At 38.7% G+C, this 16,063-nt stretch overlaps 1 protein-coding gene across 1 annotated transcript; it reads right to left on the bottom strand.

Moving 5' to 3' along the window:
- Positions 1-453: 453 nt before the first annotated feature.
- Positions 454-15,021, bottom strand: GSG1L2 (GSG1 like 2). The gene is made up of 5 exons (XM_076353594.1): positions 14,712-15,021; positions 13,052-13,099; positions 10,335-10,487; positions 5,489-5,600; positions 454-709 (listed from the first exon to the last, which is right to left on the bottom strand). The coding sequence occupies exons 1-5, from the start codon at positions 15,019-15,021 to the stop codon at positions 454-456; spliced, it is 879 nt and encodes a 292-aa protein (XP_076209709.1).
- Between the last annotated feature and the right edge of the window lie 1,042 nt (positions 15,022-16,063).

Raw genomic sequence — 16,063 nt, 5'->3', positions numbered from 1 at the left:
AATCATAAACTGTAATACACAGATTTTCCTGGAGAGATTGTACCTTTAATAACAAATTATTCAAGCCATGCACCACATGTGGGCTGCCTTATTGCTGCCCTGCTCTGTGTGTTTTGGTTTTGGGATGGGATTTTTTACAGTCTTTTCAATGAAGAATTAGGGTGGAAATCCATAATGCTCTGAAATTCTAACAAACTCACATACTTTATATTAACATTAGAGACTGCTTAAAAATCAGAGCAGTAGAGGACCTGTGTCACTGTCTTTTTCTGAACTAAGACACCTGAATCTACTTTTCCAATACTAAGACTTCATTGAAACATCCATGGAAATATCACTTCTTTATTAAGAAAAGTAACTAATGCTACACAAATATACATTTTTATTAATTAATACTGTTTCATTCTAATCTAGTATTATGATTTACAGGATGCCTTTAGATACAGTTCAAATTTACAGAACTGAAATATTGGCCAGGTGACGCAAGCCTTTTATTGGGTGTGCAGGGTCCTCTGTACTGCTGTGAAAAGAGTTCACATACACATTGCAAGCTTTCTCTGGAGCTGTGTGATCAGGAAACTTGTATTTAATCTTTAAACTCCTTTCCAGCGTTTTTCTTTTGTGCTTGAATTCCAAAGTAGTTTTTGTATATTTGTTAATAGTGGTGACAGCTGCAGCCATACAGCAAGCGAAGGAAGCCCATGCGAGGCTATAAACAAAAAGGTTTATCAGAAATTATCAGCACATTTTCATATCCAAGTCCTTCCATTTTATTTTTTAAAATACTGCATACACGTGATTGTATTGGTGTATATTAGGGAAAGAGGAGCATGGTGGGGGAGGAATTAATGACCATCCGCATACCTGACTTACATAGTTGACCTCTATATATTGGTTATAATATTCACATTTAGCACTCCTGTTTAATGAAACCCTTCCTCCAATTTCTCTGTTTACTCTACTTAGAGCTTAATATCAGAAAGAGGAACTATAAAAAAGAGGATGCCTAAAAAATTAAAAGATGCAGTTATTGAGATTACAAATCTCACAGGTGACACTGAGAAAAATGTGTGCCAATTACCCAAAAGGGTTAAAAACAAAAGAGAAGGCACAATTAAATAACTGACTAAAGCAGGCTCAGAGCACTGAAATGCATTCCTGAGAAAATACAGGTCATGACTAAACAGAGAAAAATGTACATCAACTCTGAAATGTTAAAAGTAAAACCATAAGAAGACAGAACTAAAAAATTATGTTGAGGTACAATTTGCTAAAAATGTGTGAAACGTCCAGACTACTGAGTGGGCAATGCATGCTGGAGGTATAAAAGTAGCATGTAAAAATATGGCCACAATGGAATGAATTGGAGTTCACAGTGGAGGAACTTACTCATCAGAGCCTTTCTTAACATGGCAAGGTCATGATTATCTAATGAAACATGTGCTTTGGTGGAGAAATCAGTTTAAGAAACTCCTGCTTATCTTTCTTCTTCCTCAGAGCTGTTTGTTCCCATATCCTTGCTGTAGTTCAACAAACTCATTTAGGTTTTTAAATAGCTCCTCTTTTTTTTTTTTTTTTTTTAGCATTATTTTTAGCCAGGATTGGTTTCCAGGGTGATCAGACAACCAAATGTGTTGACAGAATTTGAGGGTGGTGGAGTATGGCACGTAGATGTGAAGGGCTCCTAGAAGCAGGAAGAAGGGGAGCAGCTTAAGCTATCTTTGCTCCTAAAGTCAGTCAAACTATACCCTGACTAACTCTCAAATGTGGGGAGCCGCAGAAGAGCTCTTATAACAAAGAGATAGCAATAATAGGGGAAAATCACCAGAAGTAGATAGATTTACCTCCCCATGAGAATGGAGCAAGAATGGGACAGCAGGCCTACCTATGGTGGTATGTAACCTGTGGATTAAGCCAACCTTGGCAGAGAAGAACTGAAGATTCAGCCTCTGGAATGAGATAAAAGTGGCAGGTTTGCAGTAGTCCGGACTCATGTAGTAGGCATTTTTGGCTAAATAACTGAAGCACAGTAGCATTAGTAGACAAATTGGTAGAACTGATATTATGAAGCACAACTTTTGTTGAAGGTGCTTTTCCTAATGCATCTGTTGAAGCCCTTTGAAGGACTGAATGATATAAGGGTAAGAAACTGATTTCAAGAAAGCTTCTATGAAGGCCTCTTAGCAAAGACTGAAAGAAATTAATCTCTTATGAGCAGATTCTCTTGTTACAGTATTGTAACACAATACTGTGTTAAAAGAAAAAAAAAAAAGACAGAAATAAATGGTTTCCTTTGACAGTGCAAGAAGGATATCGGTGTGATTCTTCAAAGTTTTTGCCAGAAATTTTGCTTTTCCATAAAAAATTTGGAAAAAATGGGGATTCCCCCATCTGACTAGAGAGAACTGAGGAAGGAAGTGAGCAAAGTCTTATCACTGAGAGGGCCAGAGAATAAAGGGCAGTTTGGCTGCAGTGGAAATTCAGCTTCAAGAAGGAGACCATTTGATTTTAAATCTGCCCGCAGGTGTGTTATGGGAATGTAGTACAGGGCAGGTCTTTAGAGAGAAATTGTTGTCTCTTGATGTGAGGATGCCTCAATCTGAGAAACACAAGGAGAGTGAGAGATTCACCAATAATAGAAACATCTTTCAACCTCCAGGAAGGCTGCTGAGGAAGAGAAAAGAGAAATATTGAGATTTATTGAAGAGACATGCAGGGATACCACAGAGTGAGTCTACCCATCATTAGTAATTCCAGCACTGTGAAGGAAGAAGAAAGGTCTTCATGCTTCCTGGGCCGGGTGGAAGAAAAAACCTGGCCACAGCAGCTGGATGTGAGGACAGAGGGGGAACTGTGGCAGGCAGAAGATCTGTGACAGAGGCTCAGTAGTTCTTGCAGCAATAGCTGCTCTAGTCGGTCTGGTGATTGGGATGAAAAGCTGCTGTCGTGGGCCCAGTTCTTTGTTTTCTTTGGCTACTAAGGAGATTATTATAAGTCCCAATGAAAAAGTAGCAAAGTTTTTGCCTGTGTCTCTGCCTGCCCATACTCCTGTCATGGTCTTGGTGACATTGTTGGCCACAAGTGGGTGCTGAGGTAATTAGAAAGGGAGTGTCAGTTATAATCATTAATGCCCCATTTTTTGGCATCTGTTCTCTTTCCTCTTGTAAAAAACAAATGGCTTCAGCGTCCTTCCTCTCTTACCATCAGATGAGATTCTCACATGCAGTCAATGGGAGAGCAGCTAAGGGAAGCTGAAGATGAGGGTTCATACAACAGGAAGGGAGGTGCAAATGTAGGTTACCAGAAGAGAGACAGCATTATACATGAAAGGAGATAAGAGGAAAGAAACCAAGGGAGACAGCTGGGAGGAGGAAGTGAGGCACCTGTATGTATGGCTTGCTTTATTTTTAGATTACTATCAAACAGGGTGATGTAGCTGCCATTCAGGCTGAGAAAAGGAAAGAAGAAAGTGAATCTTGATAGAAAAATGGAGTATACAATTGATTAGTAAAAAGGCACCACACAGACCATCCTCCTCAACACCTCCTGTATGCAGGTACTAATGGCTTGGAAAGTCTTTTGTTGGTAGAAGCATTTCTTTGGGCATTCAGTGGCCCAGGCTGCACTGAATCATTAGAGGGTAGCCATGAAATCCTCAGTTCCTGAGTGCATGCCACATGGTGAAAGTCTTTAGTCCAGGTGCTCAGGAGAAGCCTGGCTGTAGTGGCAGCAGTGATGACATCAGGGATGAACATGATGATGGTGGCTATAGTGGCATCAATGGAGTTGTGTCAATAACAGCAATAGTGACAGTGGTTTGGGTGTTTTTCTTCTCCTCCCAGTGGGATGGAAAGGAGGGAACAGGCTTCTCAATATCAGTCTGCAGTTTTCTGTTTCTACTCTGACAGGAAGGGGGAAGTAACGAAGGAACACTCCCCCTCTTTCCACTGACCACTCTTCTTACTGATTTTAGAGTAAAAACAGACCTAATCCCATTCATGAAAGAAATTGAGAGACCTACCAGAAAAGAGATCAGAGCCCCAAACCAGGGAAACCAAATTATTATTGCAAGAACAAAAACATGAATGAATGGAAGCAGTGAGCATCAAAGAAGCAAAAAGTATCTAAGTCTGAAAGGAGGAAAGAAGACACTATTTGAGGATCCTGCACAGCTCCTATGATACCCGCTGAGGATATCCAAGTAGCCCCTGGACATTGTCCAGGGTGTTGTCTGGATACTTGGTAGTGGACCTTCTCAGACCAGTTCTTCCTGACAGAAGGGGGATCACCTTTCCACTTTGAGCAAGTGGGTGACATACAGATGCTGGGCCACCTCATCTGCTGGACAAACAGGATAAGATACACCATTTGTCATTATTTGGTTAATCTCCAGCTTGGGAGCACTGACGAGGCCCATCCTTCAGTGCTCTGAAAGCACTAAACATCTCCATTTATACATGTGTAACAATAGCTCCAAACAAACTGCTGCTGCTTGGGAAACAGACTCCTGGAAAGACACAGAGCAATGTACAGTGACCTTCAAGTGAGACTTGAGTTATTAGGAAGGTGAAGAGTAACAGAACAAAAGACAAAAGAAACCCCTATTTCACTGAAAAAATCCCTAGCAAGTCTGCATCATAAAGACTGCATGCAGCTATAAGCTCTTGTTCGATAATGGTACAATAAAAGTAGAAAGAGCAACAAGAATGAGTGACAATGAGCTGTGATCTTGGCTGTCAGAGCACATATGAAGGAGACGATCAGCCTGAGCTCTGCTCTACTGACCCAAAATATTGGTCCTGATTGACTTTTGATGTAACCCAATACAATTGTTCCTATTCTTTTTCTCAGTCAGAGTTGGGGAAATAGCTGTTTCCAGCACCTGAACATTCAAATGCTTGCTATTGATCAGATTTGATGGATTTTCAAAGACACATCCCTATAGCAAAAATCCTCTGAACAGACCTCTTTCTTAATAAATTCACTAGATCTCCTCAGAGGATATGTTGCAATCATTTACAGGGCCAAAATAATGTGGTTTTATGTAAGCTTGTTTTAAAAAATTTGAACCATCTTGTCTGAAATGTTCCAGATACAACAACCTGAAGCATATATCTGATAAGGAAATATTCAGCCTAAATGGCTAAAGCTGGAAAAGTTTTAAACAACTTATGCAAGGCAGTTGTCCTGGGAGATGAGGGTACTAAATCTGGGTCTGGTGTGTATGGAGAAGAACCTCTGCTTCATGCAGAGCAGCTGGAGGTCTCTGTACTGTCTAAAGGATGGCAAATCCAAAACTCACAAGCTTATACATTCTGTGCAATAATCTAAGACAACTGAATTTGGAGAAAAACAGCTGGTTACTGAACTGCATCCCCAGAAGTGAAATAAGGTAGACCCATTCCTTATAAATTAGGTATACATTCCTTGAACATAGGGTGAAGTGACTGAAATGTAATGGAAGAACCAAATATAAACCAATAGGTACCAATAGGACCAGCCATAATCCCATGTGTGAGGTCTCCAGTCTTCAGGACCAAGATTTACAGTCATTTGAAATACAGTTGTGTACATCATGTGAGCAACCATGCCCAGAAGACCTAAAAAATATAATATCATAAGAGCATTAGAAAATGTAAATTGAGGACATTCTTCTTTGTCAACTTTTTGCAGTTGTCCCTTGAGCTCCTGAATAATATTTTATGAAGTGTCTAAATTCTATAAATCACTCAAAAATACTGGACATTATAATCTAAGTGTATTTATGTGTCATATATTTGGCAATACAATCATTAATACAGTCCCTTGACACCTGCTCTGTATGCTAGAAGAATCTAGGGGAGCAATGGAACATGCAGCCCATAGATTTTAAACGGCAACAAGCTGATTGGCTCTCATCCTCTGAAAACTTCTTAGTAATTCAACCCTGAGCAGGGATCAGCCATTACAACAAAGTATCATTCAGTTGCATTGCACAGGACACGTTTCCCACAGTTTCCTATTGTTCAGTGGAAAGATTTTTCAAAGGCATGCAGTCATATGCGCTTTCCCAGTGCCTTAAATGCAGCCAGATTTATCAACATTATATAGGTGAATGAAAAAGTGAACAAACACTTAATGCCATTAAAAAGCACTGAAAGTCTAGATTAAGAAAGGGACTTATGTGTAATCATTTAATTTTCAAAATTGCTACTAGGCTGCTGCCTAATCCTAAAGGGTACCTAAAAAGGGTATCTGTTTTCCTTAGCATTTTATCTTCCAGTAGTAAACTTCCCTGTGAACACCTATTTTTTTGTTTCCAGCTTCATTCACAAATCCATAAATACCCTTGCAGTACCAACTATCCCACTGTCTAAAATACATTAGCTTCTCAGAGCAGACGGTCCCCCACTAAACTCACAAGACCAAATTTGTTAGGTGTTCCTAAAGTAAATTCTTGCAAAACTAGCTAGCTAGCACACAGGATCTCTCAGTCTAGGACACGTGTCCTCGGGCATAACAAGTCAGGGCTAACAATGACCTGGCTTCAGTAATCACTGGGAAATGGTCTTCCCTGAAATACCGGTATTGCCTGAAACACCATCAACAGGCAACTAGAGACCCCTTCTATGTAGCACAGAGCCAAGAGGCTTCATGCTGTGAAACACAGCATTCGGTAGTTAGCTGGCACCCTGATAGCACATTCCTTAATAAACTGATTGAAGAAAGTTGTTTGACTGTCGATGTGGCTGTTAGAGAACGGACACCAGTTGTCCATCTCTCACCAGAGAGGTGGCATGTCATAGCCATCTTTGAGTTACACGAACGTCTGTCCTGAGTCCTCCAGTCTAGCTGCCTAGAAATGCATATAACTGGAGTGTGAACTGAGCCCCTGTGCTGGAGCTCTCCTCTTAGCTCTTGTACAGGGATTAAATTCTGAGTCAGGCTCAACATTTCAGCAGCGGCATAAAGACAGTTTGGTGCCTGAGAAACTGTGAAAATTTAACTAATATAGATATAAAAGGCAAGCATAGTCATACATGGGTGCCTGTCAATGTTCATTTTCATCAAAGGCCACTGAGGGCAACAAGACAAATTACTATTATTAGTAATAATTATTGATATTACATTATCAATAATGCGTATTTTATAGCAGTGGAGTTCACTAGCAGTGCACATTTCTCTCTTAAATAGAGAAAACACTCACAAATTAAAATAATTTCTGTAGAGCCAAGAGCTGCATGTGGGACATTATAAACCTACATACCTATGGTCAGAAAATTTCACACTGTGATTCTTCTTTTAAGTCACCATGTTCTGCACAAGTTAGAACATACATTTTAGGATTTTATTCAGTCTGAGCTAAAGACTGAGGGAACTGAGAAATCAAACACTAGCTTTAATGTGTTTTGTTCAATGGTTAATATTGTAACAGGCTTTTTTAATTGTGTGTTTTCAATATAGCTAGAAATATGCAGCTACTGTTTCCAGTAGCTGAATTTTAATTTGCATTTGTCTGCTAGAATCGAGAGCATGTTTGTACAAGAAATTGCATCTTCATTACTGATTAGGGCAACTATATTTGGGTTATATCTACAAAGGATTTAGACATATGTTTAACAGCTAAGATAGATGCTCTTCAACTTTTTAATATTTCAAGAAATTTTACTAGTAAACAGAATGTCCAGGAAAAGCTTGCTGCTTGCTGTGTAAGCCTCCTTAATACTGTACGTGCCAAAACTAAAAGAAATCAGTGCTGCCACTTCTGTACTAAAGTTTCTGTCACCTTCTTAGGAAATGTAATCCAATTCATACCAACTAAAAGAACATTAATAAAAGTGAATATTTATGATTATTGGGAGAGGGAAAAGTTGCTAATACTGGGCAAAACTGCCTAAAGAGTTGAATAAAGCTCACTACTCTTTCTATGGAAATAGACATGACAGTGGATCATGAGGTAGGCAGTTTTGCCCAGTATTAGCAACTTTTCCCTCTCCCAATAATCATAAATATTCACTTTTATTAATGTTCTTTTAGTTTTGGCACGTACAGTATTAAGGAGGCTTACACAGCAAGCAGCAAGCTTTTCCTGGACATTCTGTTTACTAGTAAAATTTCTTGAAATATTAAAAAGTTGAAGAGCATCTATCTTAGCTGTTCTCACCAAACCTCATGATCCACTGTCATGTCTATTTCCATAGAAAGAGTAGTGAGCTTTATTCAACTCTTTCCAGCTAGTTAAAAATCTCTATTATGGCAGAGTGATGGGTATGTAGAACTTTTACACTTCCATAAAACTAAGCAAAACTAGAGTGTTTCAGAAGTCATCATCTGGAATATAAATTGTGTTTGTTAAAGTCCTTGGAGGTTCGGCCCGGTGTCCACATTTAGCACTGCCCTCTAGAAGATTGTGCAAAAACTGGGCTAAAGAAAGACTAGAGCAGCAAAGGTGATCAGAGGTCTTAGAAATACATGTGAAGTTATAAGACGTTTCTCAATCGTTTCTTTTGGAGAAGATGAAGGAAGGACGTGATAGTTGTCTTCAACTATGCAAAGGCTTCTGCAGAAAGGAAGAAAATGTTTTCTTCCTCATTATCAGAGTTCATAGGCAGCAAAGTTTGGGGACTGCTCTCTGGACTACAGGGAGCTGAGATAGCAATCTTCAAATGTGTAAAAGTTAACTGCAAAGGAACCATCTGCTCTCTGTTGCAGGTGGATGTCCTAAAAGAAATACTGTAAAATATTACAGCAGCTGGGGCTTTAGATTAGACATGAAGAAAATCTTTAGAATGGTATGAATTGGATTACATTTCCTAAGAAGGTGACAGAAACTTTAGTACAGAAGTGGCAGCACTGATTTCTTTTTTTTTTTTGGTGGTGGTGGTTTTTTGAGCTTGGAGATTTTTTTAAGATGGGGCTAGACAAATATCTGTCAGGAAAGGTTTAGGAGAGTTGGGCCTAACTCAGGGCAGAGTGATGGGTATGTAGAACTTTTACACTTCCATAAAACTAAGCAAAACTAGAGTGTTTCAGAAGTCATCATCTGGAATATAAATTGTGTTTGTTAAAGACGTGATAGTTGTCTTCAACTATGCAAAGGCTTCTGCAGAAAGGAAGAAAATGTTTTCTTCCTCATTATCACGGTCAAATGTTTAATAAACTTGATTTATTTAGCCAACAAAAATGAGATTGGCAAATAAATGTGTGATTATGTTTAAGAGGAAAAAGTATAATAAAAAATCTGTAATTCATGAAGAACGGCACAACAATCACAAATGCATGAACACTAAATCCAGAAACATTAGGATTAGGGTCAAAGCCCAAAATTTTGTCAGAAAAAGGCAATCTTAGAATCATAGAATCATAGAATCATTAAGGTTGGAAAAGACCTCTAAGATCATCTAGTCCAACCGTCAACCCAACACCACCATGCCCACTAAACCATGTCCCTAATTAATCTTGAGATTAATTCTTTGCTATCTGCCAGGTGTTTGACTTGCAGTTAGGTGCCATTCTAAAAGACATCCTTTCACCAAGTATAAATCACTTTGGGCTCTAAACAAACCTGACCATATGAAGCACAGTGGCATGTGTTCCACAAGAAATTATAGTAAATAAACGGTATGATTGCTTCTGGCTCTAAAATTAATAACTCTATGAAACATAGTTCACGTTACCCATAATTGCTGTTTTTACTGCAACATTCCTCAGTCACAATTCTATATCACAGAGTACTTCAGGCTGTAAGACACCTTCAGAAGTCTCTGGTCCAACCTCCTCCTGCTCAACACACAGTCAACACTGAATTCAGATCAGATTCTTCAGATTGGACTAGGGACCTTCTGAAGTTTCTTCCAAACTGAATTTGTGTAGGATCCTATGATTAAATAGCACTGGATTAAGAAGTAATATGCAGAAAATGAAAGACAATTTTAATGACGATTCTCTACTAACAATTATCCAATTACATTTTATTCCCTCTTAAAAGTGTTATTTTAATTTGGCTATTGCTAATTTTATATTTAGCATGTTGGAAATAAAAAAACAAGTTATTTTGAAGAGTATGTTACTTTTTTCTTTGACAACCAACCTGACAATGAAATAAAAAATTATAAAATTAAAATAATGAAGTTAAAAATAGTTAAAACAATAAATATAAAATATAAAAATAATCATATTAAAAAATAATTAATTGAAAATAGTATTTTCCATAAAATTTTGCTGCATCTTGTATTGTAAGAGTCTTCATAGGTATTGTAATAATTTTGAAACTTGGACACTGTTATTAATTTTCAGGTGGAAGTCTATCAATGTTGCATTTTCTGGATGTAATAAATTGCGATCCTTAACTGTACCTGCTAATACGGTGACTACTGCAGAAAAGGCGTTGATCTTTAGCCCATCAATGACAGTCCTGTAGTAGCACATTTCTACTGACATAAGAATGGCTCCAGTCAGAAGCAAAATGATGTACAGAATCTCTGCTACAATAGACAGCCATAAAACTCCTGGAAAACCAAATCAATAGCACTGATATAAGCAGTATATTATTATATTTTCACCATTTCTTTCTTCTTCATTTATATTGTTTACATAACGTTAAACAAAAGCTCAAAGGCTGTGAGGATGCCATTATAACATATATACGAAGACTTGAAGGTCAATGGACATCCTAAATTATAAATCCTAAATTATAATTCCCTCCACTGATTGGACCATTTAGTGGAAGAACACTTCCACATTCCTGCTATACACTTAAGAAGCTTACAGTACAAAGTGGGGCAGTATGGTTTTATACTCAGTAGCTACCCTGAAATTACCATGAACAAAAGTTAATATAAAAAGAAGAATTACTGTCCAATTATCTAGTTATTGACATCACGGTTGCTGAGTCCAGAGAGGAGTGTACCAAAACAGAAAACCATGTTACCCAGCTAACAAACTGCAAGGCCATGCACACAGCCACATGGCCTGAGGGTCTAGTCACTAAGTAAAATCTCTCTCCATGGGCTTAATTTTCCACCAAACGGGATCTTGATTTTTTGGACAGAGAAGCCTTCATGAGCCCAGACATGCTCTAGTTTTCACCAAGGTTCATTTCCCTGGTTATCTGCTAATTCATCTCTTTCTGGATATCTGTTAATTACATCTTATGCAAGAAGTTAATCTTCCCATTAAAGTTTCTCAGCCTGCTATTTTACTATTAGCATGCTAATGTCCCACAGTCAGGAGCAGGAGGTCTTCCTGTGTCCAGATCGTAGCAAGAACTGGCCAACAACCTTCCCAAACCTTACTAAAAACAAATAAGTGTGTCCTGAGACACCTGGTTGTAGAATCAAATATTGATTTCATGTGAAGGTATATACTAACAATCATAACTTAAAAATAGAAACATTGCTAAGACATGTAATTCATTACTAAACACTACATATAGCAGTAAACAATGTTTGTGTGGTAAATAACCCCTACTGCGGGCTTTGACAGCGTCTGTTGGACTTCTCTCATTCAAAGGCCACGTCTCCCCCAAATCCCCTGAGCATACTGCCTGCCCTTGTTCGCACACTGCCTGTCCCTGTGCAGGTCCCTCCCAGGCCGCATGGTGCAAGCCACAAAATTCCTGATTCTGTGGATATAGAGGTATGAGGAGGGAGGGGGCAAAAACTTACAACTTAACTTCTATGTGTGGGAGTTCCTGGGCAAGGTTTATTTCTCCAGCAAATCTTTGTCTCAGTAAAAATTCCGATTTTATTCAGGAACTCCAGATGTTATGTTGCCCAATGGTATTGGCTGCTCCAGCTACGAGAGTTGGCACCTTAACATTTTTGATAAGTGAGCTATCATTACATATGCACCGAACAACTGTGATAATCCCTGTGTATGATGCCTAGGGAGGGGCGAGCCTGATGCATCCTGAGTTTTGTGCACACAGCAGCCATATGCATGTGCAGAACACAAATTCGCTCTTCTCCTGTGCAGGGCAGGAGTCTATTTCCACACAGGATTTCACTACCCAGGCATAGCTTCTCAGTGTGGTTATCAGGTACCTAGATGCTGTCTTAGGTGTCTTGAACTGACCTGCAGGTGCCTGCGGCATTTGCCAATGCTGTTCACAGTTAGTTTCAGCACTATGTCCACCAGTGGTTTCACGTGTGAGGAGCTCTCAGGGCAGGGCCCATAATCAACCCCTCCTTTCTGAGGACCGTGCCTGTGTGACTAAGAACCACATCTCATTCATATTTTTTTCTCACGCTATAAAAATCTTGAATTATTTGTGCACAGTGACAAGCTGCAATAAAAGGGAAGGAGGACTAGCCTTCAGATACTGAGTCTTTCTTCTTTCCCAAGGGGTTGAAATTGCGTATCCAGGAAAGTACTCCAGTCCCAGTATCCTGGACGTGCAATTTCAACCCCCTGGGGAATAAGGCAGACTTTTTTTTCTGGATTAGCCACTTGCAAAGTGATTGGTCTAACCACATTAGTGATAGGGTTTACATTGGAGAGGGGGCGCTTAACAGCATCTGCAGGCATGTTTTATAGGAACATGAACAGTTCTTTGAAAGAAAGAGAGCAACTCTCTGCTTTCAGGAGAATGGAAATGCCTCCTTACAGCTCTATGTAAGGTACAGGGAGGGGATTCAGACTGCCATCAAGATTGGTTTGGTTCACAACACGTCTCCCCCAAATCCCCTGAGCATACTGCCTGCCCTTGTTCACACACTGCCTGTCCCTGTGCAGGTCCCTCCCAGGCCGCATGGTGCAAGCCACAAAATTCCTGATTCTGTGGATATAGAGGTATGAGGAGGGAGGGGGCAAAAACTTACAAATCTTGACTTGCAGTACCCATATTCAAAGTAATTTTAAAAACCATTCATATTCAAATGGAGTGTTTTTAAAAGACATAGATTCGTATTTTAAGTCATGTGGACTTCATTTTGAACTTGAGAAACTAAATAAAGGACAAAAACTTGTGTGGGATTAAAGCAAGCATTTTTTATGTCAAAATACAGAACTTTTATATTGGTAAATGTGATCAGGAAAGTTTTATTTACACAAGCAAAATATGCATATCTACCTCGATCAGCAGCTGGCGTCAGACTGATGAAGCTTCTACATTTCTCACCTAAAAAAAATAAAATTTATTTTAAAATAAAATTCAGGATTATTTTGTATTCTGTAATGATCTAAAGAAATAGATTAATAGAAAGCAGAAAATGCAAAATCTATCATAAAAGCACAAACTGAGACGATCAGGAGAAACTATTTCTGATGTATGTTTGTACACAGAGAGTCCCTGGTACATTGACCTACTCCTGGGTCTTAGCTAGAGAATCCTTCCAGACTTTTTCAAGGCAGAACCAGAGTCTGGGAGACTTAGAGAAAGGCTGTGAATTAATTTCCAAAAGGTTGTAGCTGTGAAAGCCAGAATGGGAAAATGATCAATTCCTTTGAAAGACTGGCAGCCTGTATCCTGTATACCATTTTCCCTGTGAAGGAAGACCTGCTCTCCTTACAGCAACAAGGCTGCTGCTCACACAAATTTCTTCTAAGCTTGATTCCAATTTCTTTTTGTAAGTTTTGATTTTCAAACCCATGTGACCTCCTGACCCCCACACAGATGCTGTGAACAAAGCTCTCGGAATTAATTCTGCTCTGCTCTTTGAAAATACAACGTGGTTTTTTTCAGCTACTAACTGCACCAAGTTGGAAAACAAGAACTGCCATAGCAGATGCACAAATTAAACAACTCCAGTATCCATAGCAATCACCACCTGAAAGATGTCTTTTGGAGATGTATTTTGCTCTGATCTTTGACATTTACCCCCTTAAAATTGCATAACTTACAAGACCTTCTGGTAGAACTGGGCTTTCAGGACAGGTGACTGCTAAAATATTTGCATTTTATAGCACGGATGACAGCTGATTTGATTTCTCTGAAGTTTTATTCTAATTGTCATTTGTAAACTGATGAGGACAATAAGGGGAAAAACTTAGTGTTGACCTGGATTTACAATAAATGCCTTATTTCTTGAACCAGCTAAGCAATTCCCTTATACAAAGATCCAAAATTAACTAGAAGCTTTTTTTAATGGAAAGCTAATTTCATTCTGCTGACATTTACATACGCAGAGTAAAACTCCATTAAATGCCACCACTCAGGACTAGTAAGACTCCAAATTATGTTTTAGCAGGGTGAAAACAATCTTCTTCTGCTTTGATTTATGAAAGGTGAGATTGCAGTAAGAAAGAAGAAATACCTGTGCTTAAGAGGAAATCCATGAGATAACTTAGATCTCACAGATTTAATTGCTCAAATAATTTTTAAAACAAAAAAATCACATTTTTTTTTTATGTTGCCATAGGGGATAGTAAGCAATCATTTAAGGCAAATATGTTCATTTTTGCCTAAGGGACTAAAAACATCAGAAAAATAAAACACTTTCCTGTTAAAGTAACTTCACTTGCTGCTCTGGTTAGGAGAATAAAAAAAAAAAAACCTTAATCTGTACTACAACCTGTCATTCTAAAGTTCTTTTCAGAATTTATTAGGAATTTTTTAGGAATTGACTAGATAGTACCCTCTAAGATCCCCCTTCCCAGAGAAGAACAACATTTTAAGGATCCTTTTTCCTTTAAAATCCATACATGATATTGCAGCAAATAGGAAGGTGACACCAAATAAGTAGGAAGATCTGTGATTACTTTCTTAAGTAAATTTACATGGTTTTACTTACCTTTTTCATTTATAATTTCTTCACAGGAATACCAAATCCCAGCATGAAACTTTCGGTCAACGAACTTGTCATCTCCTGTCTCCCAAACATACTGCACAGCATTGCTGTTGTTGGCATCAGGGCTATTAAAGTGAATGCAGTGATCCCCTTCGGTCTGTCCTGTACAGAAAGGTTTGGCAACTTTTCTCATCCCTTCACACCAGTAACTGCTACTGAATGCTGTAATAGAGAAGACTAAAGCGAGAAAACTGAGAGAAAATGCTGCTGAGGATCTCTGCCATCTGTCTGCAGCTGGGACTGAAACTGGCATCCTCCAGGACTGCACTATCAATTATTCTAGAAACAACCTTTTACAAAGCTGTGTAAATATCTGCCTGGTGAAACACCTGCATGTATTTACCATCCCATTCTTCATTCCTCTCAGAAAATTGTACCAGCTTAGTAGTTAAGACAGAAAGCAGAGATATGGGCATGACCAGAAATCATGTGGCAGAAGAGATTAAGGATATAGGACAGTGTTGTTCAGCAGTAATGTCTTGTGAAAGAAATATGAGGAGGTAGGACAATAAATTATAGTTTGCCCCGTGAATCACAGGAGTAAAGATACACAGAGCACAGAAGCATTGGAAGTACCCCAGTATGTGATCCGAAAAGTTTTATTTATACAAAAAAAATATGCATATTTACTCTGATCAGCAGGTGGAGTCAGACTGATGGAACTTCTCAATTTCTCAGCTAAGAAATAAATAAAATCTTGCGGTTCCAAATGCTCCTGTTACACTGAACACTGATTAAATTGAATACAGTTGTGGATCTTACTATAAAGAAATTCTTAAGGAGATAAAACCAGTTGCTAAGTTAGAGCATTTCACAGCATTACAACACTTCCCAAGACCACTGGGAAGGTGATTGCATCTGTTCAAAGTTCCACCAGTGACAAGTGAAAGCCATAAGTTACATGACTTTGCTACTGATGGGCTTCTGGGTACTGTCCAGTCTGCCTCCATGAACACACAATCAAAGTCTTGCCCAAGCTAGGAGAAACAGTAGAGAAAAAGCTGAACTATCCTCATTTTGTCTGTCCATCTGTTCTCTCTGTAAAATAGCACTTTTTTTTCCTTCATCTGAGAAATATTTCCCACCTTTACATGTTATATATGTTGCTTTTTCTGTGTGTTTGATAATGCAAGTAAGTGATGCAAAGAACCAGAAGGAGCAGGAGTAAATGATTGCTTCATTTTACAACTGTAAGGTCAAAACACATGCCCTAAGGGAAAGTGATACCACAGGACAGACACTGAAGTCACATGTATCTTTTGATGAAAATCATTGTGATTTTTAAGACAACTCTC

The sequence above is a fragment of the Aptenodytes patagonicus genome, chromosome 16 (assembly GCF_965638725.1).
Source record: "Aptenodytes patagonicus chromosome 16, bAptPat1.pri.cur, whole genome shotgun sequence".
NCBI lineage: Eukaryota > Metazoa > Chordata > Aves > Sphenisciformes > Spheniscidae > Aptenodytes > Aptenodytes patagonicus.
Note: the sequence above shows the minus strand (reverse complement) of the source record. Positions and strands in the feature narration are given on the sequence as shown.

Excerpts from the sequence above, each read along its gene's own strand:
- GSG1L2 (XM_076353594.1), bottom strand. The coding sequence starts at position 15,021 with ATGCCAGTTTCAGTCCCAGCTGCAGACAGATGGCAGAGATCCTCAGCA. Across the intron at positions 13,100-14,711 it reads AGAAATTATAAATGAAAAAG|GTGAGAAATGTAGAAGCTTC; the intron begins GTAAGTAAAACC and ends TATTTTTTTTAG. Across the intron at positions 5,601-10,334 it reads AGTAGTCACCGTATTAGCAG|GTCTTCTGGGCATGGTTGCT; the intron begins GTACAGTTAAGG and ends TATATTTTTTAG.